The sequence below is a fragment of the Cornus florida genome, unplaced genomic scaffold (assembly GCF_030987335.1).
Source record: "Cornus florida cultivar Cherokee Brave unplaced genomic scaffold, ASM3098733v1 CherokeeBrave_3.0.0_Hap2_Chr05, whole genome shotgun sequence".
NCBI lineage: Eukaryota > Viridiplantae > Streptophyta > Magnoliopsida > Cornales > Cornaceae > Cornus > Cornus florida.
In genome coordinates, this window is record NW_026775575.1 from 82,584,075 (window position 1) to 82,605,752 (window position 21,678).

A 21,678-nucleotide genomic window follows, 5' to 3' on the forward strand; every position below is an offset into this window, starting at 1 on the left:
TTACAATTCAAGATTAAAGAGTTATTTAAAACAATTACGTTTATACATATTAAGTAGGATTGGGCAGAGACGGAGGTGAGGGCAGAGACGGGGGTGAGATTTTTAAACGGTTATGAGGGTGGAGGAGGGTGTACCCGTTGCCATCCCTAACTATATTGTATAGAGTTGAGTGTGAAGTGTAGACAAATAAACAAGAACAATGAATGATGAATATGGAAATGAAGATGTCACAATTAATAATACTAGTGGACTAGAAAATTAAGATTAATTAATTATGAATGTATGATAGTAGCATTATTGGTATGACAATATGAAGATAAACCGCAACAATTAGGTGGAATAAAGTTGTTTGCATTAAAAAAAAACAAAACCTAATAATCGGATTAGACTAAATTAAATATAATAAATAATTGTGATCACTCGTGTATATGAATATTTGATGTGTATTTGCCCGGTATCTAAGTCACACAATTTTTTTTAAATCGGTGGGAGATCTGTCGACAGCGGTTCCAGACCCACAGGTGTAGTTGTAAACTAGGAATGGCACCGGTTCCGGTCACACCAGTGTGGTTGTCGCGTGGGAGCCACTCACAATGTTCGAGTGTGGTACAACAGTCTGCTGTCCACTCACAACTTTTTATACCCTTGACACGCGGAAAGGATGGAGGTGAAAAGGCTGTGAAATAATGAGGTGCACCCAAATTGCATGCATCAAAACATGTCCGAATGAGAATTAGCCAGCAAAAATCTCAAATTGTGACGCCCAAAGTGGACCAACGAATAATTATGAGGAGAGTGTTGTCCACGCGATGAATAGCGAGTGGAATTGAGGCACAGGAGATGCCCTTGGTGACATGAAAGCGAAGGAAGAATACGTGTGGTTGAGGATGTGGAAAGAGAGAGCCCCGATCAGTTTAATCTTCCTACCACACTACCTTATCACAAGGATTAGTAAATCTTTAGCCAAAAAATTGAATTGACATTCGACACTCTCTTTTATCTCTCTCTCCCAAAGCTAGACAGTGACTCCATTGTCATCAAGTGGACACGGCATCTCTCTCCTTCTTTTCACCCCCTTTTCTCTCTCTAAAAACCATCACTTTCTCTCTCCAGAACAGTAGTGTACGCGAAGCTTGTGAGCTTGATAGGATACCAATGCCATAGATCATAAGATGAGAGAAAGATCTTTCTTTTTATTGAAAGAGAATCTCGCTCACCATATGTTTGTTCTAGTGCCCCAATGAGAGGGACCCACTTCAACAACAAGAACCAAATGCCTCTTTCTCTCTCCTCTGCTTCAATAAATAAATCTTAAAAGGTCATGAAGTATACCCTCTTGGAATTTTTTATTTGGTTGGAGGTTGGTTGAGAAGAGATTATTGTATTTTATACTACAAACACATATACATCATATATTCACACACATACATACATACATATATATATATATATATATACACGCTCGCCGGCGATGCCAACGCCGGTAGGTACGGCCAGGCAATGCTTAACCGAAGAGGCCGCGCGTGCACTCGACGACGCCGTGGGGGTGGCTCGCCGCCGTAGCCACGCCCAAACAACATCCCTCCACGCCGTCTCGGCACTCCTCGCTCTGCCATCTTCCACTCTACGCGACGCATGCGCACGCGCTCGGAGCTCTGCGTACTCGCCACGTCTACAGTTCCGTGCGCTTGAGCTCTCCGTCGGTGTGTCACTCGATAGACTGCCGTCATCGAAAGCCGTGGACGAGCCTCCGGTGTCGAACTCTCTCATGGCCGCCATCAAACGGTCGCAAGCGAATCAACGGAGACAACCGGAGACTTTTCACTTGTACCAGCAATTGCAGCAGCAGAACCAGTCGTCGCTTACATGTGTGAAGGTTGAGCTCAAGCACTTCATACTCTCGATTCTCGATGACCCGATTGTCAGTAGGGTCTTCGGAGAAGCGGGGTTTACGAGCTGTGACATCAAGCTCGCAATTCTTCATCCTCCCACCATGTCACGATTTTCACGGTCTCGGTGTCCGCCTCTGTTCCTCTGTAATTTAACCGATTCGGAATTGAATCACCGGAGTTTCAATTTTCCGTTCGCGGGCTTTTCAGGGTTTGAAAATGCAGATGAAAATTGTAAGAGAATTGGGGAGGTTCTTGTAAATAAAAAAGGGAAGAACCCGTTACTGATTGGGGTTTGTGCAAAGGATGCGCTTCGTAGCTTCACGGAGTGTGTAGATAGAGGTAAAGGTGGTATATTGCCAGCTGAAATTGATGGGTTGAGTTTGATTTGTATTGAGAAGGAGATTTGTGACTTTGTGGCTCAAGGTGGGAGTCAAGAAATGATATGTATGAAGTTTAAGGAATTGGGTGAAATGGTGAAGTGTTGCTCGGGGCCTGGTATTGTTGTTAATTATGGCGAACTGAAGGTGCTTGATGATGACAAGTCGACGGATGCTGTGAGCTATGTGGTGTCTCAATTGAGTAGCTTGTTGGAGCTTCACAATACGAAATTGTGGTTGATGGGGGTGGCGGGGAGTTATGAGACCTATATGAAGTTTTTAGCTCGGTTTCCGACAATTGAGAAAGATTGGGATTTGCATCTGCTACCCATTACTTCTTCTAAAGCTTCAACTGGAGGATTATATTCGAAATCTAGGTGAGTGACTTATCTTGTGTTTAATTCTATTTCGTGCTCTTTTTTAAGTGTGATAGTGTTAAACTCCGTACTTTTAGTCTTAAAGTTTGTTATGTGCGTTAGTTGTTGTTTGGAATTATATGTATAATATAGAGGGGGTATTAGACAGTGGGACAAGGCCTCTAGATTTCTCTTGTCACCTTTAAACTAACATTTCATGAAAAGCATTGAGAAATGAGTGTGAGTTTGGTATGCATAATTGAATCTCCACTGAGAAATTCTAATTTATCAGTTAAATAATAGCAGTTTAGTAGATACACCATTTATATAACTCCATGTTAGTTTAAAGAAACTCCGCACGGTTACTTATCAAAAAAAAGAAACTCCGCACGGTTAAGTTTCCTACTCATCTCAACAAGTTGTTCATGTGATTGTTTGACATCTAGCAGATTCTGGTCAGGGGAGGCTGCAGTTGCTAGTAACAAACGATTTGGATTTCAAGTTACACGTTTGTAAACTAGTAGTGTCAGACTGTGTCACCTATTTTTTGGTACAAACTGAAATTGAGTGATTCAGAAGATCCCGTATTATTCTTCCTTTGTTTTCTGTTCTTTTTAGGAAATGTAAAAGAATAATGAATTGAAATTTGAGCATTATTAACTACTCAACAGAGTGTTTTTCCTACTATATATTTGTTGGTTTTAACACACAATTGTAATTTTTATTAGGTTTAATTGAAACCTAAGATTTTTTTGTTATAGTCTTCAATTTTCTTTCTTCTATTAGTTATAAATAAAACTATTTTCCACTGGAAGCAAGCTCCTCAGACTCATTAACACATGTTTTGATAAGTGACTGATAGAGTAACCCAAACAGTCTAAAGTTCAAAATCTAAATATTGCATTATGTTCCAAAGGTAGCTGGAAACTACAGCACAGATTTCTTTTGCTGTTTTGCATACCCTCCAGCCCTATTTAGAGTCCCAACTTTGTGGCTTATAGAGTGGTGTAATTTGTTGTTTTCAATCGTTCTGTCATTTTGGAAGGAGAAGTGTAACAACTATTTTCTTGAAACTTAATTGAAGAGAAAATTGTACTATAAGACAATCTTCATTTAATTTTTTCTTCAATCAATAAGTAAGAACACAATCTTCATTTGATATAGCTGATCACTTTTCAATTTAGTATTCTAACTGGGTTTTGCATTACCTTTCATGTTTGTATAAGGCTTTCCATATTCTTAGTAATATTTTGAGGTTTACTCGTATCTTTCCTTCTTGAGATGTTATTGTGTAATATATCTATGGAGAATCAATTGTTTTCCAATATGCACTTCATCCCTCTCCTAGTAATGCGTCTTTGTTTGCAAATAAGAAATTTAAGGTATAAGAGCAGATCACCTGTTAGGATTGTATGTGGTTACATGTTTTTGTCGCTGTCAAAATTCAATTGATTTCATGGACTTTTTCCACTATGCAATGGGGCCAAGATTATATATATGTTTAGCTTAGATTCAACTTACTAACTTACATAAGTGTGTCATTTTTGTTTATTTAGTTTTACAGTTTTTTTAAATTGTATTTGGAGAGTTGGATTATAATAATTCAAGTGTGTTTGATTCTGTAGGCCTTTATGGCATGCTGAATTGTTCTCCGCATTTAAGTTTGGACAACTATCTTGCTTCATTTGTACGGTTGCAGTCGACTAAGCTAATATTGAAAAATAGCTTTCTCAAAGGTGACAAGTAGGGGGAAGGCTGTTGGTTCTAGAATTTTAGTGTGGGTTTTTGGTAGGAAATTTATTTTTGAGGTTACCTTTGTGCTTCTGATTTTCTCTTTTAACCTTAGATTAGTTGGGCAATCATTGTAGTGGGGTTTCATGTTTCTCTTGTTTGCATCACTCCTTTTGGACTCCGAATTTTGGGGTTGTCCTTCTTATGGGGATAGTTTGGTTAAGCAAATTGTTTGACATTGCATTACTCCAAATTTTGGGTTTGGCCTTCTTATGGAAAGACATCCGGCTTCTTTCCTCCTGTAAGTAGAGAATATACATTTTGCATTGCTCTGCAAGTCTGCATATCTTGACCACCCTATAAAATAAATTTTTAAAAAAAAAACATTTATCCTATTCTACAATAGTCTTACTTCCACCAGGCAAACGAGAATGGCACGTATAGATGATTTCCCAGCATTCTTGGTTTAGTGTCTCAGAGAAAGAGACTATTTAATTCTAACAGTGTACATTATAATTATGGAATTTTCAATTTAGTCAACCCATTTTTTCCTTAATAAGATTGTTTCAAATTGTTTCTTTACCAAGCTTGAAATTAAGGCTATATGACGCACAAATCAAGTAATATATCTTCCCATTAAACACCTTTGGTGCTTTTATTTGGTAACTTAGTTGGAGTTCGTAGCTCATCTTCGGTATTGATTATCCTTCAGGTAACCTCTGGATTTAAACAGAGGAAATCAAGTTTAATATGTTTGTTTTAGAAGGCATGCACAACTTCCCTTCAGGTGTGGTGTTAGAACTTGGAATTTTATATCCCACAATGCTCATGCTGCAACTTGTTAGACACAACACCTGTAGGCCGAGGTTTTGACTTGCATGCAACTACAGTTCCTTTTTACATACAATTGTTTTTATTACAAAGTTATAAACAACTTTTTTTTTTTTTTTTTTCCATGTTATTTCATCTTTTAATAAGCATGTATCATTTAAGGTTTATTTAACATCAAGGGATATCATGATGGATATATGGATTTGTTTTGACGACAGTAAATTTTAAGTGTTGGATAGAAGTATTGCAATTGTTATATCCATTTTAACACTTGATTTTGATACTGTCAAAACTTTATGAAACTGAAGCTTCATGCCTTGAGGTTATGTCCTGGCTCAAGAAGGAAAAGCAGCGAACTTCTTCTCCTAAAATTTTGATGAACAGAGAAAAGTTAATACTTAGGCAGGATATATGCTGCTTTTTGAAACCTTGCTTACGATTGATTATTGATCATTGAAATTAGATGAAAGGAATCACCCCTAGAAAATTGTGATCCATTTTCTGAACATGTAGTTTTTCTAACCTCCCAAAAACTGAGATCCACTCTCCGAATATGTATTTTTTTTCTAGATCAAGGGTAAGAGTTCTCTAGTAGTAAATTCTTGGCAGAACAGTCCAGATAATAACTTTACTTGCACCATCTGGCTGGGTGGCTATCTGAGCATTTAGCCAGATAAAAAAAGATGTCTGACCTGACAAAGTGGGTAAGAGTTTTATATTTTCCTCTACAATTGAAGATTTAGTATATATTTTTAATAAAAAAAGATGTAAGATAAGGTATTTGGAGCCGTAAATTATTTCATAACCTATGCATACAAAAATGTATTTAGTCGTCCTTGGCATAGTTATGTATAAAATCAAAAAGAAAAAAGAGTATTAAATTTATGGCTTCAAAAAGTAAGGCCTAAAGAAGCCCAAACTGGGATGGCTTTGTTTCTTTTTTCTTTTTCTTTTTTTTTTTTTTTGGTTTGTTTGTGGGGGGTGGGGGTGTCTTTTTCCTTTAGCTTTCAATTGAATTATATCCCTACAGTTAAACTTTTTCGCCAGTCTACTTTTTTCCTTAACAGTTTGTAAGGAGGTCAAATTACATATTTTTGCATTATGTTTGTGTTGCATGACCTGATTTAGCTGCTGTACCATTTCTCTTAAAGTTTTGTGCTCTGACAAGGTACTAAATTAGACGGTGGTCTAACTGGGAACAACATCAATTTGTGATCAGAGATTCATATGGAAAGTGACATTTAGGATTATTTCTATGGTTCTTTTTTACAATTTCCCTAGTGAATTTCCACGTATGTATGCATCACATGTTACAATTAGTAGTACCTTGATTGATTTAATTTGTCCAAAGATGTCTGTATGTAGGTACAAACTTATGCAGCAATGTGTTTACTTTAGCTTCTGACTGTTTCTGTCCATTGGATCTCACAGTTCCATGCTCATGATATGCTTACAGCTTGATGGGGTCATTTGTTCCGCTTGGTGGGTTTTTTTCTGCACCATCTGAGTCCACAAATCTATCAGGCAGCACAAATCAATCCTCAACTCGCTGTGACCTCTGCAATGAGAAGTATGAGCAAGAAGTTTCTGTTGTTACGAAGGGAGGATCCACTACTTCAGTTGCTGATCAGTACTCAGCAAGTTTATCTTCTTGGTTACAAATGGATGAAGCTGACACGAGCAAGAGAATGGATATGCTGAAGGTGTGTATCTCCTTCAAAGTCTGAATTCTTTGACCAATTACCATGGAGACCCATGCACAACTTGCACACAGAGTATTTCATCTATTTATTCGTGACTATAACATGTGCTCCGTCAATTCAGTGCAGACCAAAGATGACGGGACTGTTCTGAGTGCAAAACTAAAGGGGCTGCAAAGGAAATGGAATGATATCTGCCAGCGCCTTCATTGCACTCGACCATTCGAACCAGCTATTTCACAGGTCAGGTCCCAAGTTACAGGTGTTCAAGGCTTTCAGGTGGTGGTTGATGGTAAGGAAAACAGTAGTAAAGAATCACCTCTGAATGAAAGTGGATCAAAATTTTCTTTCATGCCCATGGACTTGCGAAAGATTTTTCCACCAAAACCAAACATTACAGGAAGTGGTGTTTCTGATGCTGAGAAAGCCAATCTCCAACGCAAGCTACCGTTAGAAGTTTCAAAGAGTCAGCAGCTAGAGTTGGAGAGCCATTGGCCTCCCTCTTACCATTTGCACAGTTTGAACCTGCCAGATCGTACATCACCGTCATCTGTTACTTCTGTGGCTACAGAATTGGGGTTGGGAACACTTTATGCATCCGCTGCTGAAAAGCCTAGGAAAAACAGAATTCAAGATCATAAAGATAGTCCTCAGTACTTAGCATCTGTTTCTGCTGAGTTTGATGGGGTTAGTGAGAATGCTTTGAATCGTACCCAATCTTCTTCCTGTTCAGGTACTGGGTTGGGAGGGCTGTTGGATCCCAAAGATTTCAAGTCCCTATGGAGAGGTCTTGCCGAAAAGGCAGGCTGGCAAGATGAAGCCATTTATACGATTAGTCAAACTGTATCCCGTTGCAGAACTGGACATGGAAGGCGTCATGGCTCAAATCAGAAAGGAGATATTTGGCTCAGCTTTGTAGGACCTGACAAAGTGGGAAAGAGGAAAATTGCAACAGCACTTGCTGAGATGATCTTTGGCAACCGAGAAAGCTTAGTTGCTGTGGATCTTAGTTCTGAAGACGGGATTAGCCACTCAAACTCCATTTTTGACCGTCAAGATTTAAGCAGCCATGGTGTAAAGTTTAGGGGGAAGACAGTTGTTGACTACATTGCCGAGGAGATGAGCAAGAAACCTCAATCAGTTGTGCTCCTTGAAAATGTAGATAAGGCTGATTTCCTTGTTCAGACTAGCTTGTCTCAGGCTATCAGGACTGGTAAATTTCCAGATTCGCGTGGCAGAGAAATGGGCGTCTACAATATGATCTTTGTTACCACCTCAAAGATAAAAAAGGTAAAACAAAATATGCTTTCCAGGAGTGTGCAAGTTAAATTTTCAGAAGAAAGAATATTAGAAGCCAAAGGTTGGCAAATGCAAATTTTAATTGGATGCGGAGGTGGAAATGCCAACAAAGCTGATGGCACAAACGTGTTGGTTATGCCAAGCAAAGGAGCCTCAAATCCAGTTTCTGCAAGTAAAAGGAAGCTGTTTGACGCCAGTTGCACAAAGCAGGACAATATCTTGCAGATACCAAAACGAGCACACAAGGCTTCCTGTTTGGATTTGAATCTGCCGGTAGAGGAGATGGAAGGAGAGAATGATTACGAAAACTATAACAGTGACTCTGCCTCTGAAAATTCAGAATATTGGTTGGAAGATTTCTTTGAGCAGCTGGATGAAAATGTGATTTTCAAGCCATTTGATTTTGATGCGCTTGCCGCAGAAGTTTTGAAGGAGATTAGCCGTAGTCTCCAGAAAACTGTTGGATCCGAGGCATTTCTGGAGATTGATGAAGAAGTCTTGGTGCAAATGCTTGCTGCTGCTTGGTTATCTGACAGAAAGAGATCGGTGGAAGATTGGATCGATAGGGTTCTCAGCACAAGCTTTGTCGAAGCTCGGCAGAGGTGCCACCTTACCGGTCACTCTCTATTGAAACTTGTCACTTGTGAAGGCCGCCTTATGGAACAGCAAGCTCCTGGAGTCTGCCTTCCGGCAAGAATAAATGTACAATGATCTTGCCTAGATATCCTTGTATTTATTATGTATAATGTAGTTTTTAGCATCTTAAAAGGTTTGTTTGGCCAGGTAATTTCATAATTTTTGTTGGCTCCTTTTGCACATTATATGTGTTGTATTAATTGCATATAATATAATGCATAATATTCTTAGTCACACGTATGAACCAGTTGTCTTTTTTTTCTAGCTAGATTTTATTCCTTGTACTTTCTTTAAACCATATAAAAAGATTGATTTTTTTTTTTTTCTTTTTCACTTTTCTATAATATTTCTTAATTATATTTAAGCCTATGGTTAGAATATCCAACTTGGGTAAAATGGGGTTTGTGTGTGTGTGAAGAAAACCGGTAAATAGATCATTTAAGTATAAATGGCCCGAACTAACTCGAACATCCAAAGGAACTCAAACTGGGCTTAACTTATTTAGTTTATCTGTATTCAGTTTCCTATTCAGGTCCAAAGATGCTGCTCTAATAATTTTTAGGGCAGGGCCCATTACATTTGTCAGGCTCATGCCCTTTATATTGTTAGTTGGGCTACCAAGTCATTAACAACCCAAATACTTAGACCCTGATTGGCCCAACTATAAAAAAAAAGTTTTCAATAATCCTGAAAACAAAACAAAATTTTGAAAAAAAAAAAAAAAAAAAAAAAAACATCTAACTGCTCTGTGTTTCAGCATACAAGGAGAAAAACTTAATTGCACCTGTTGTAGTGTTCAACGGGTGCATTTGGACCGTTTCGTGTAATACACATGTCCACCCGTCGGTGTGTCACTCGATAGACTGCCGTCATCGAAAGCCGTGGACGAGCCTCCGGTGTCGAACTCTCTCATGGCCGCCATCAAACGGTCGCAAGCGAATCAACGGAGACAACCGGAGACTTTTCACTTGTACCAGCAATTGCAGCAGCAGAACCAGTCGTCGCTTACATGTGTGAAGGTTGAGCTCAAGCACTTCATACTCTCGATTCTCGATGACCCGATTGTCAGTAGGGTCTTCGGAGAAGCGGGGTTTACGAGCTGTGACATCAAGCTCGCAATTCTTCATCCTCCCACCATGTCACGATTTTCACGGTCTCGGTGTCCGCCTCTGTTCCTCTGTAATTTAACCGATTCGGAATTGAATCACCGGAGTTTCAATTTTCCGTTCGCGGGCTTTTCAGGGTTTGAAAATGCAGATGAAAATTGTAAGAGAATTGGGGAGGTTCTTGTAAATAAAAAAGGGAAGAACCCGTTACTGATTGGGGTTTGTGCAAAGGATGGGCTTCGTAGCTTCACGGAGTGTGTAGATAGAGGTAAAGGTGGTATATTGCCAGCTGAAATTGATGGGTTGAGTTTGATTTGTATTGAGAAGGAGATTTGTGACTTTGTGGCTCAAGGTGGGAATCAAGAAATGATATGTATGAAGTTTAAGGAATTGGGTGAAATGGTGAAGTGTTGCTCGGGGCCTGGTATTGTTGTTAATTATGGCGAACTGAAGGTGCTTAATGATGACAAGTCGACGGATGCTGTGAGCTTTGTGGTGTCTCAATTGAGTAGCTTGTTGGAGCTTCACAATGCGAAATTGTGGTTGATGGGGGTGGCGGGGAGTTATGAGACCTATATGAAGTTTTTAGCTCGGTTTCCGACAATTGAGAAAGATTGGGATTTGCATCTGCTACCCATTACTTCTTCTAAAGCTTCAACTGGAGGATTATATTCGAAATCTAGGTGAGTGACTTATCTTGTGTTTAATTCTATTTCGTGCTCTTTTTTAAGTGTGATAGTGTTAAACTCCGTACTTTTGGTCTTAAAGTTTGTTATGTGCGTTAGTTGTTGTTTGGAATTATATGTATAATATAGAGGGGGTATTAGACAGTGGGACAAGGCCTCTAGATTTCTCTTGTCACCTTTAAACTAACATTTCATGAAAAGCATTGAGAAATGAGTGTGAGTTTGGTATGCATAATTGAATCTCCACTGAGAAATTCTAATTTATCAGTTAAATAATGGCAGTTTAGTAGATACACCATTTATATAACTCCATGTTAGTTTAAAGAAACTCCGCACGGTTACTTATCAAAAAAAAAAAAAAAAACTCCACACGGTTAAGTTTCCTACTCATCTCAACAAGTTGTTCATGTGATTGTTTGACATCTAGCAGATTCTGGTCAGGGGAGGCTGCAGTTGCTAGTAACAAACGATTTGGATTTCAAGTTACACGTTTGTAAACTAGTAGTGTCAGACTGTGTCACCTTATTTTTTGGTACAAACTGAACTTGAGTGATTCAGAAGATCTCGTATTATTCTTCCTTTGTTTTCTGTTCTTTTTAGGAAATGTAAAAGAATAATGAATTGAAATTTGAGCATTATTAACTACTCAACAGAGTGTTTTTCCTACTATATATTTGTTGGTTTTAACACACAATTGTAATTTTTATTAGGTTTAATTGAAACCTAAGATTTTTTTGTTATAGTCTTCAATTTTCTTTCTTCTATTAGTTATAAATAAAACTATTTTCCACTGGAAGCAAGCTCCTCAGACTCATTAACACATGTTTTGATAAGTGACTGATAGAGTAACCCAAACAGTCTAAAGTTCAAAATCTAAATATTGCATTATGTTCCAAAGGTAGCTGGAAACTACAGCACAGATTTCTTTTGCTGTTTTGCATACCCTCCAGCCCTATTTAGAGTCCCAACTTTGTGGCTTATAGAGTGGTGTAATTTGTTGTTTTCAATCGTTCTGTCATTTTGGAAGGAGAAGTGTAACAACTATTTTCTTGAAACTTAATTGAAGAGAAAATTGTACTATAAGACAATCTTCATTTAATTTTTTCTTCAATCAATAAGTAAGAACACAATCTTCATTTGATATAGCTGATCACTTTTCAATTTAGTATTCTAAATGGGTTTTGCATTACCTTTCATGTTTGTATAAGGCTTTCCATATTCTTAGTAATATTTTGAGGTTTACTCGTATCTTTCCTTCTTGAGATGTTATTGTGTAATATATCTATGGAGAATCAATTGTTTTCCAATATGCACTTCATCCCTCTCCTAGTAATGCGTCTTTGTTTGCAAATAAGAAATTTAAGGTATAAGAGCAGATCACCTGTTAGGATTGTATGTGGTTACATGTTTTTATCGCTGTCAAAATTCAATTGATTTCATGGACTTTTTCCACTATGCAATGGGGCCAAGATTATATATATGTTTAGCTTAGATTCAACTTACTAACTTACATAAGTGTGTCATTTTTGTTTATTTAGTTTTACAGTTTTTTTAAATTGTATTTGGAGAGTTGGATTATAATAATTCAAGTGTGTTTGATTCTGTAGGCCTTTATGGCATGCTGAATTGTTCTCCGCATTTAAGTTTGGACAACTATCTTGCTTCATTTGTACGGTTGCAGTCGACTAAGCTAATATTGAAAAATAGCTTTCTCAAAGGTGACAAGTAGGGGGAAGGCTGTTGGTTCTAGAATTTTAGTGTGGGTTTTTGGTAGGAAATTTATTTTTGAGGTTACCTTTGTGCTTCTGATTTTCTCTTTTAACCTTAGATTAGTTGGGCAATCATTGTAGTGGGGTTTCATGTTTCTCTTGTTTGCATCACTCCTTTTGGACTCCGAATTTTGGGGTTGTCCTTCTTATGGGGATAGTTTGGTTAAGCAAATTGTTTGACATTGCATTACTCCAAATTTTGGGTTTGGCCTTCTTATGGAAAGACATCCGGCTTCTTTCCTCCTGTAAGTAGAGAATATACATTTTGCATTGCTCTGCAAGTCTGCATATCTTGACCACCCTATAAAATAAATTTTTTTAAAAAAAACATTTATCCTATTCTACAATAGTCTTACTTCCACCAGGCAAACAAGAATGGCACGTATAGATGATTTCCCAGCATTCTTGGTTTAGTGTCTCAGAGAAAGAGACTATTTAATTCTAACAGTGTACATTATAATTATGGAATTTTCAATTTAGTCAACCCATTTTTTCCTTAATAAGCTTGTTTCAAATTGTTTCTTTACCAAGCTTGAAATTAAGGCTATATGACGCACAAATCAAGTAATATATCTTCCCATTAAACACCTTTGGTGCTTTTATTTGGTAACTTAGTTGGAGTTCGTAGCTCATCTTCGGTATTGATTATCCTTCAGGTAACCTCTGGATTTAAACAGAGGAAATCAAGTTTAATATGTTTGTTTTAGAAGGCATGCACAACTTCCCTTCAGGTGTGGTGTTAGAACTTGGAATTTTATATCCCACAATGCTCATGCTGCAACTTGTTAGACACAACACCTGTAGGCCGAGGTTTTGACTTGCATGCAACTACAGTTCCTTTTTACATACAATTGTTTTTATTACAAAGTTATAAACAACTTTTTTTTTTTTTTTTTTCCATGTTATTTCATCTTTTAATAAGCATGTATCATTTAAGGTTTATTTAACATCAAGGGATATCATGATGGATATATGGATTTGTTTTGACGACAGTAAATTTTAAGTGTTGGATAGAAGTATTGCAATTGTTATATCCATTTTAACACTTGATTTTGATACTGTCAAAACTTTATGAAACTGAAGCTTCATGCCTTGAGGTTATGTCCTGGCTCAAGAAGGAAAAGCAGCGAACTTCTTCTCCTAAAATTTTGATGAACAGAGAAAAGTTAATACTTAGGCAGGATATATGCTGCTTTTTGAAACCTTGCTTACGATTGATTATTGATCATTGAAATTAGATGAAAGGAATCACCCCTAGAAAATTGTGATCCATTTTCTGAACATGTAGTTTTTCTAACCTCCCAAAAACTGAGATCCACTCTCCGAATATGTATTTTTTTTCTAGATCAAGGGTAAGAGTTCTCTAGTAGTAAATTCTTGGCAGAACAGTCCAGATAATAACTTTACTTGCACCATCTGGCTGGGTGGCTATCTGAGCATTTAGCCAGATAAAAAAAGATGTCTGACCTGACAAAGTGGGTAAGAGTTTTATATTTTCCTCTACAATTGAAGATTTAGTATATATTTTTAATAAAAAAAGATGTAAGATAAGGTATTTGGAGCCGTAAATTATTTCATAACCTATGCATACAAAAATGTATTTAGTCGTCCTTGGCATAGTTATGTATAAAATCAAAAAGAAAAAAGAGTATTAAATTTATGGCTTCAAAAAGTAAGGCCTAAAGAAGCCCAAACTGGGATGGGTTTGTTTCTTTTTTCTTTTTCTTTTTTTTTTTTTTTGGTTTGTTTGTGGGGGGTGGGGGTGTCTTTTTCCTTTAGCTTTCAATTGAATTATATCCCTACAGTTAAACTTTTTCGCCAGTCTACTTTTTTCCTTAACAGTTTGTAAGGAGGTCAAATTACATATTTTTGCATTATGTTTGTGTTGCATGACCTGATTTAGCTGCTGTACCATTTCTCTTAAAGTTTTGTGCTCTGACAAGGTACTAAATTAGACGGTGGTCTAACTGGGAACAACATCAATTTGTGATCAGAGATTCATATGGAAAGTGACATTTAGGATTATTTCTATGGTTCTTTTTTACAATTTCCCTAGTGAATTTCCACGTATGTATGCATCACATGTTACAATTAGTAGTACCTTGATTGATTTAATTTGTCCAAAGATGTCTGTATGTAGGTACAAACTTATGCAGCAATGTGTTTACTTTAGCTTCTGACTGTTTCTGTCCATTGGATCTCACAGTTCCATGCTCATGATATGCTTACAGCTTGATGGGGTCATTTGTTCCGCTTGGTGGGTTTTTTTCTGCACCATCTGAGTCCACAAATCTATCAGGCAGCACAAATCAATCCTCAACTCGCTGTGACCTCTGCAATGAGAAGTATGAGCAAGAAGTTTCTGTTGTTACGAAGGGAGGATCCACTACTTCAGTTGCTGATCAGTACTCAGCAAGTTTATCTTCTTGGTTACAAATGGATGAAGCTGACACGAGCAAGAGAATGGATATGCTGAAGGTGTGTATCTCCTTCAAAGTCTGAATTCTTTGACCAATTACCATGGAGACCCATGCACAACTTGCACACAGAGTATTTCATCTATTTATTCGTGACTATAACATGTGCTCCGTCAATTCAGTGCAGACCAAAGATGACGGGACTGTTCTGAGTGCAAAACTAAAGGGGCTGCAAAGGAAATGGAATGATATCTGCCAGCGCCTTCATTGCACTCGACCATTCGAACCAGCTATTTCACAGGTCAGGTCCCAAGTTACAGGTGTTCAAGGCTTTCAGGTGGTGGTTGATGGTAAGGAAAACAGTAGTAAAGAATCACCTCTGAATGAAAGTGGATCAAAATTTTCTTTCATGCCCATGGACTTGCGAAAGATTTTTCCACCAAAACCAAACATTACAGGAAGTGGTGTTTCTGATGCTGAGAAAGCCAATCTCCAACGCAAGCTACCGTTAGAAGTTTCAAAGAGTCAGCAGCTAGAGTTGGAGAGCCATTGGCCTCCCTCTTACCATTTGCACAGTTTGAACCTGCCAGATCGTACATCACCGTCATCTGTTACTTCTGTGGCTACAGAATTGGGGTTGGGAACACTTTATGCATCCGCTGCTGAAAAGCCTAGGAAAAACAGAATTCAAGATCATAAAGATAGTCCTCAGTACTTAGCATCTGTTTCTGCTGAGTTTGATGGGGTTAGTGAGAATGCTTTGAATCGTACCCAATCTTCTTCCTGTTCAGGTACTGGGTTGGGAGGGCTGTTGGATCCCAAAGATTTCAAGTCCCTATGGAGAGGTCTTGCCGAAAAGGCAGGCTGGCAAGATGAAGCCATTTATACGATTAGTCAAACTGTATCCCGTTGCAGAACTGGACATGGAAGGCGTCATGGCTCAAATCAGAAAGGAGATATTTGGCTCAGCTTTGTAGGACCTGACAAAGTGGGAAAGAGGAAAATTGCAACAGCACTTGCTGAGATGATCTTTGGCAACCGAGAAAGCTTAGTTGCTGTGGATCTTAGTTCTGAAGACGGGATTAGCCACTCAAACTCCATTTTTGACCGTCAAGATTTAAGCAGCCATGGTGTAAAGTTTAGGGGGAAGACAGTTGTTGACTACATTGCCGAGGAGATGAGCAAGAAACCTCAATCAGTTGTGCTCCTTGAAAATGTAGATAAGGCTGATTTCCTTGTTCAGACTAGCTTGTCTCAGGCTATCAGGACTGGTAAATTTCCAGATTCGCGTGGCAGAGAAATGGGCGTCTACAATATGATCTTTGTTACCACCTCAAAGATAAAAAAGGTAAAACAAAATATGCTTTCCAGGAGTGTGCAAGTTAAATTTTCAGAAGAAAGAATATTAGAAGCCAAAGGTTGGCAAATGCAAATTTTAATTGGATGCGGAGGTGGAAATGCCAACAAAGCTGATGGCACAAACGTGTTGGTTATGCCAAGCAAAGGAGCCTCAAATCCAGTTTCTGCAAGTAAAAGGAAGCTGTTTGACGCCAGTTGCACAAAGCAGGACAATATCTTGCAAATACCAAAACGAGCACACAAGGCTTCCTGTTTGGATTTGAATCTGCCGGTAGAGGAGATGGAAGGAGAGAATGATTACGAAAACTATAACAGTGACTCTGCCTCTGAAAATTCAGAATATTGGTTGGAAGATTTCTTTGAGCAGCTGGATGAAAATGTGATTTTCAAGCCATTTGATTTTGATGCGCTTGCCGCAGAAGTTTTGAAGGAGATTAGCCGTAGTCTCCAGAAAACTGTTGGATCCGAGGCATTTCTGGAGATTGATGAAGAAGTCTTGGTGCAAATGCTTGCTGCTGCTTGGTTATCTGACAGAAAGAGATCGGTGGAAGATTGGATCGATAGGGTTCTCAGCACAAGCTTTGTCGAAGCTCGGCAGAGGTGCCACCTTACCGGTCACTCTCTATTGAAACTTGTCACTTGTGAAGGCCGCCTTATGGAACAGCAAGCTCCTGGAGTCTGCCTTCCGGCAAGAATAAATGTACAATGATCTTGCCTAGATATCCTTGTATTTATTATGTATAATGTAGTTTTTAGCATCTTAAAAGGTTTGTTTGGCCAGGTAATTTCATAATTTTTGTTGGCTCCTTTTGCACATTATATGTGTTGTATTAATTGCATATAATATAATGCATAATATTCTTAGTCACACGTATGAACCAGTTGTCTTTTTTTTCTAGCTAGATTTTATTCCTTGTACTTTCTTTAAAACAAATAAAAAGATTGATTTTTTTTTTTTTTCTTTTTCACTTTTCTATAATATTTCTTAATTATATTTAAGCCTATGGTTAGAATATCCAACTTAGGTAAAATGGGGTTTGTGTGTGTGTGAAGAAAACCGGTAAATAGATCATTTAAGTATAAATGGCCCGAACTAACTCGAACATCCAAAGGAACTCAAACTGGGCTTAACTTATTTAGTTTATCTGTATTCAGTTTCCTATTCAGGTCCAAAGATGCTGCTCTAATAATTTTTAGGGCAGGGCCCATTACATTTGTCAGGCTCATGCCCTTTATATTGTTAGTTGGGCTACCAAGTCATTAACAACCCAAGTACTTAGACCCTGATTGGCCCAACTATAAAAAAAAAGTTTTCAATAATCCTGAAAACAAAACAAAATTTTGAAAAAAAAAAAAAAAAAAAAAAAAAACATCTAACTGCTCTGTGTTTCAGCATACAAGGAGAAAAACTTAATTGCACCTGTTGTAGTGTTCAATGGGTGCATTTGGACCGTTTCGTGTAATACACATGTCCACCCGTGTATTACACAGGGACGGAGAATATTACTTTGTGTCCCTTTGAAATTTAATTTTTTTCAAAAATACCCTTGAAAATGAAATTTTTTCACACATATCGATATATAATTTATAAATTACTACTTTTTGCCTCCACTAAAACTAAATCCTGGCTCCGTCGTCGTGTATAAACAAGTGAATGCGCCAATTGTAGGCAAAGAAGTTTTTTTTCTCAGCCTATGTGTTTTTATTTTATTACATTAAATATCACTAATTTGTTTCTATTGCATTAAAGTGATTATATTGAGTAATTTTTTAATTTTGAGTTTTTTTTTATTATTATTTATTAAATTTACATTCATATACTACAAGTCATTTTTATTACACTAGTTATACTTTTCCAGCCCTTTCCTTTCATGCTATAAATCATAAAATGGTAGTTTTGTTATTAAGAGTGTAGTTCAAGTAAAAACTCACATCATTTAGTTTTGTTATTAAGAATATAGTTCAAGTAAAAACTCACATCATTTTGAGCTTTTCAAATTATTCGAGAATTTAAAATGGTTAGAGAGTGAGTTAAATTTTCGTTATTTTTATGAAAAAGAAAAAAAAGATAATTGGAGGATTCGAATTTCCCACTCTGCTTTATTTTTATTTATTTATTTATCAACCTATAGTTGAGACCATGTAATAATTATTCTATTTAATGGGGCTGTGTACTCATTAATGGAGTGGCAAAGAAATCAAAGGGAAGGAAAAGGACATTTTAGTTTTTGTAATAAAGTCTACTTGGGTTGCTCCAATTGATTGTTGCTTCGTGGGTCCTACATTACCCACAATCTGCAATCCTTGGTGTCGTGATGTGTTGGTGGGGTCCCCAAGCGACGAAACACACTAGACTTTTCTCAACTTTGACACGTTTACCATAACATTTAATTGACCATAGCACACAATCTTGACCGTCCGATGTTTGACGTGTTGATAGATCAATGCTTATGGATGCATTGGGCCCAGCCACGTAGATCTACGGATGCCTCAAAAGTCATCAGTCTAAAATATACATCGTTAATAAAAAAAATGCTAGAATTTCAAATGCCTGTTTTTTAAGTGTATATTGAATTTTTTTCAATAACAACACCATATTTAAATACGAGAAATATGTTAATTTAATTCATGTGCAATCTTTTTAAAAAAAAATATAAAATCAAAACCTTAATTTAAGGGATAACTCATGATAAGTTACAGTGAGCTGCAACTCATCAAAGCCTTGCTTTTTTAAAATCTGAAAAAGAGTAAAAAAATTTAGGTCAAGCAACTCATCAAATGAAAGACTTGCTTTTTTAAAATCTTAAAAAAGAGAGGAAAAAAAAATTAGGTCAAGTTAGTATTAATTTTTCATCATCAGCAGCACTAAAAGCCATGTGTGGTGACTCATAAATCTTTATCTCCACATAAGCTTAAAAAAATAAATTTAAAAAAAAAAGAAAAAGAAGATTCTGAATCCATTAATTTCATATTAATGAACTTGATTATTCACAGAGTTAGTCGACAGTTACTAAACTCAACTTATGTGGAAAAGGTGATGGATCATGAAATCATGATGACATCATATAATATGACTTATTATTCATCTCACAGAAATTAAATTCGATAAGTGTTAAATTATATTCTTAAATTATTATTTTTATTCATATTATTATAAAAGATAGCACAGTGCAAAACACTCTCGTCACTACATGTTTTTTGAAAGGTTTGATGTAAATAATTTTACTTTCATAGTGCGGAGAATGTATTTTTTAATTTTTTTGTTATGAATCCGTGAGTCTAGATTATAGCGTAACAATCTTATCACTGCACCAAGACAATGGTGTTAATTATTGTATTTATCTTTGTTGGAATTTGGATCTTCTTGCTGCTGCCGTTGTTTGAAGGCAATTCTTTATTTGGGCTGCTTTCTCTCGTTGGTTTCGATTAAAATTTGTTGGTCTTCTCTTACATACTCATTTTGTTTCATGTGTTCCTAGTTGGTTTTGGATCTTTTTTGGGTGAGAGGACATGTTTCTAGTTTGTTATTTCTATATATTATTGTTTTGTATACTTGTCTTTTCTAATAATTCAAACTTATCAAAAGGAAGAAAAAAAGAAAATTCTCATCTCCATTCTTATCCATTTGTGAGGAAAATGTTCTCTGGTCCTTGTCTTGGAGCTAAAATTCTAATTCCTTTCCCATTCTATTCAAGTTGCTATTACTCTAAATTTATATGTAGTTGTACGAGAATAAGGGTTCGTTCGTCGACCACAGCTGCTTTATGCTTTTTGCTTTGATTCAAAAACAAAAATAATGTTTCTGTTTTGGAATATGTTCAGCATTATTTTGAAACTTGTGTTGATAACGTAAATTTGTTACAATAATTTTAGAAGCAAAAACATGAAAGTATATTTGATAAAAAGTGTTGCAAGTTTGAAATTTTGAATGAGTAGTTAAAAAATTATTATAGAAATTTTTTTTTTTGAATAGTGCTTTGCTACGATGCGGAAGCAAATAAAAACATTATTTTGATGCTTCCGATTTTGACCTTAATTTTTAAAACGTTTTGATACTATTCAAATGACAATAAACATTATTAAACATGCTTTGTGTTTTTGCTTCGCAATAATATACTAATAAAAACAAAAAATACGAAACAAAAGTGTTAGCCAAACGGGCCTAAATTCTATAATTTTGTTGATAACTTTTATGAGATTCACTTCCTCACAATTCTATTCATTGAGTTGAGACTTCCAGTAACATTACAATTCTAGCCATTCATCAGTTTAGACTTCTTATAGCAGTTTTCATGCTTATAAAATTTAATTTCATATGAATGGAGTCGCCAAATTAATTCTCTTTCTTCAATTTATTCTATTACGTGTTTTTTCAATCTATTATACTTAGTTTTTTTAAATTATTAATTTCATTCATATATATTTTTGCCCTCTCCATCTCTCATCTTTGAGATGAAGACAAATAATATTCCTTATTGGACACGAGCGTCTCTAGATTTTCCACGTGTATATTCAAATTATTTAATTTGATTGGTGTATAGTATGAATTTCAAATTAAAAAAGATTTAGAATATTTTACAATACGATCATGAATTTTCTTTCTATCAACTTTTCAAAGAAGAGGAGGAATATCAAAAAGAAAAAAAATATAATAAAAAGGACATGCTTTTCATTTTAATAGATCCTAGTAGTCTGTCTTATCAATGAAAAAATTTATTACTCCGTATATTTTTATTTATTAATATAACTTTATGGTCTTATAAAATAAGACTTTTTAGACTTTAGTGATCTTTCTAGAACAAAAAATATATAGGGAGTATATCAAAAGAAATAAAAAAGAAATAAGAGAGTGATAAAATAACATTACACTGAAATATGCTAATGCCAATATCAAAGGAGTGATAGAATAACAAGCACCTGACATGCTCCACCATGACAATCACCTTCACCGTATTAAAGGACTATTAAGTATAGGGCACGTTTAAAAATAAAAAAAAAAACAAATCTTTGGTTCTCATTATTAAAATTTAAGACAAAGTTAATATAAATTAGTCAATACAAATTACGTATCAAATTAAAAACAGAGTCGTGTATAGTAAGATACGGCGAAACAAGATTGTTATTATTACGAGGTCTCTTACCTAAATTGTACTGTATCATTTTCCATTTCAAAATTGGCCGGAAAATTGATAGGCAGTCATGCAATGAAATAGCTGACAGACAGTAACGATAGAAAAGCCTGTGAAGACGGTGCTGATACATCCACGTCACCCACATAGATCCAAAACGCGTGAAGCGTGGCCAACCCGGGAATCTAAGTCCGGCCACTTTGGGGAAAACCTTTCTGAAAATGACCCGACACGTGGCGCCCCAACAGCGGAGTCAGTTAGATATATTAAAAGAACTGGTGGGGTCCACACCCTCCTTTTTCTTTTTCCTTTCCCTCCTCAAATTTGCATTTCATTTCGATTTGAATTTGGGTTTCATTTCATTTTCAAGGTAAAAAAATCGGAGGAGCC

General features: G+C 36.4%; 2 protein-coding genes across 2 annotated transcripts; both read left to right on the forward strand.

Moving 5' to 3' along the window:
* Positions 1-1,109: 1,109 nt before the first annotated feature.
* Positions 1,110-9,056, forward strand: LOC132307199 (protein SMAX1-LIKE 6-like). Its single transcript, XM_059804889.1, has 3 exons — positions 1,110-2,646; positions 6,644-6,890; positions 7,017-9,056. The coding sequence occupies exons 1-3, from the start codon at positions 1,472-1,474 to the stop codon at positions 8,895-8,897; spliced, it is 3,303 nt and encodes a 1,100-aa protein (XP_059660872.1). The 5' UTR covers positions 1,110-1,471; the 3' UTR covers positions 8,898-9,056.
* Positions 9,057-9,655: 599 nt separating this feature from the next.
* On the forward strand, positions 9,656-17,027 carry LOC132309569 (protein SMAX1-LIKE 7-like; the record flags this gene model as incomplete). Its single annotated transcript, XM_059807863.1, has 3 exons — positions 9,656-10,611; positions 14,615-14,861; positions 14,988-17,027. Coding segments are annotated over 3 exons (3,084 nt in total), but the record flags the coding sequence as incomplete, so codon positions are not given.
* Between the last annotated feature and the right edge of the window lie 4,651 nt (positions 17,028-21,678).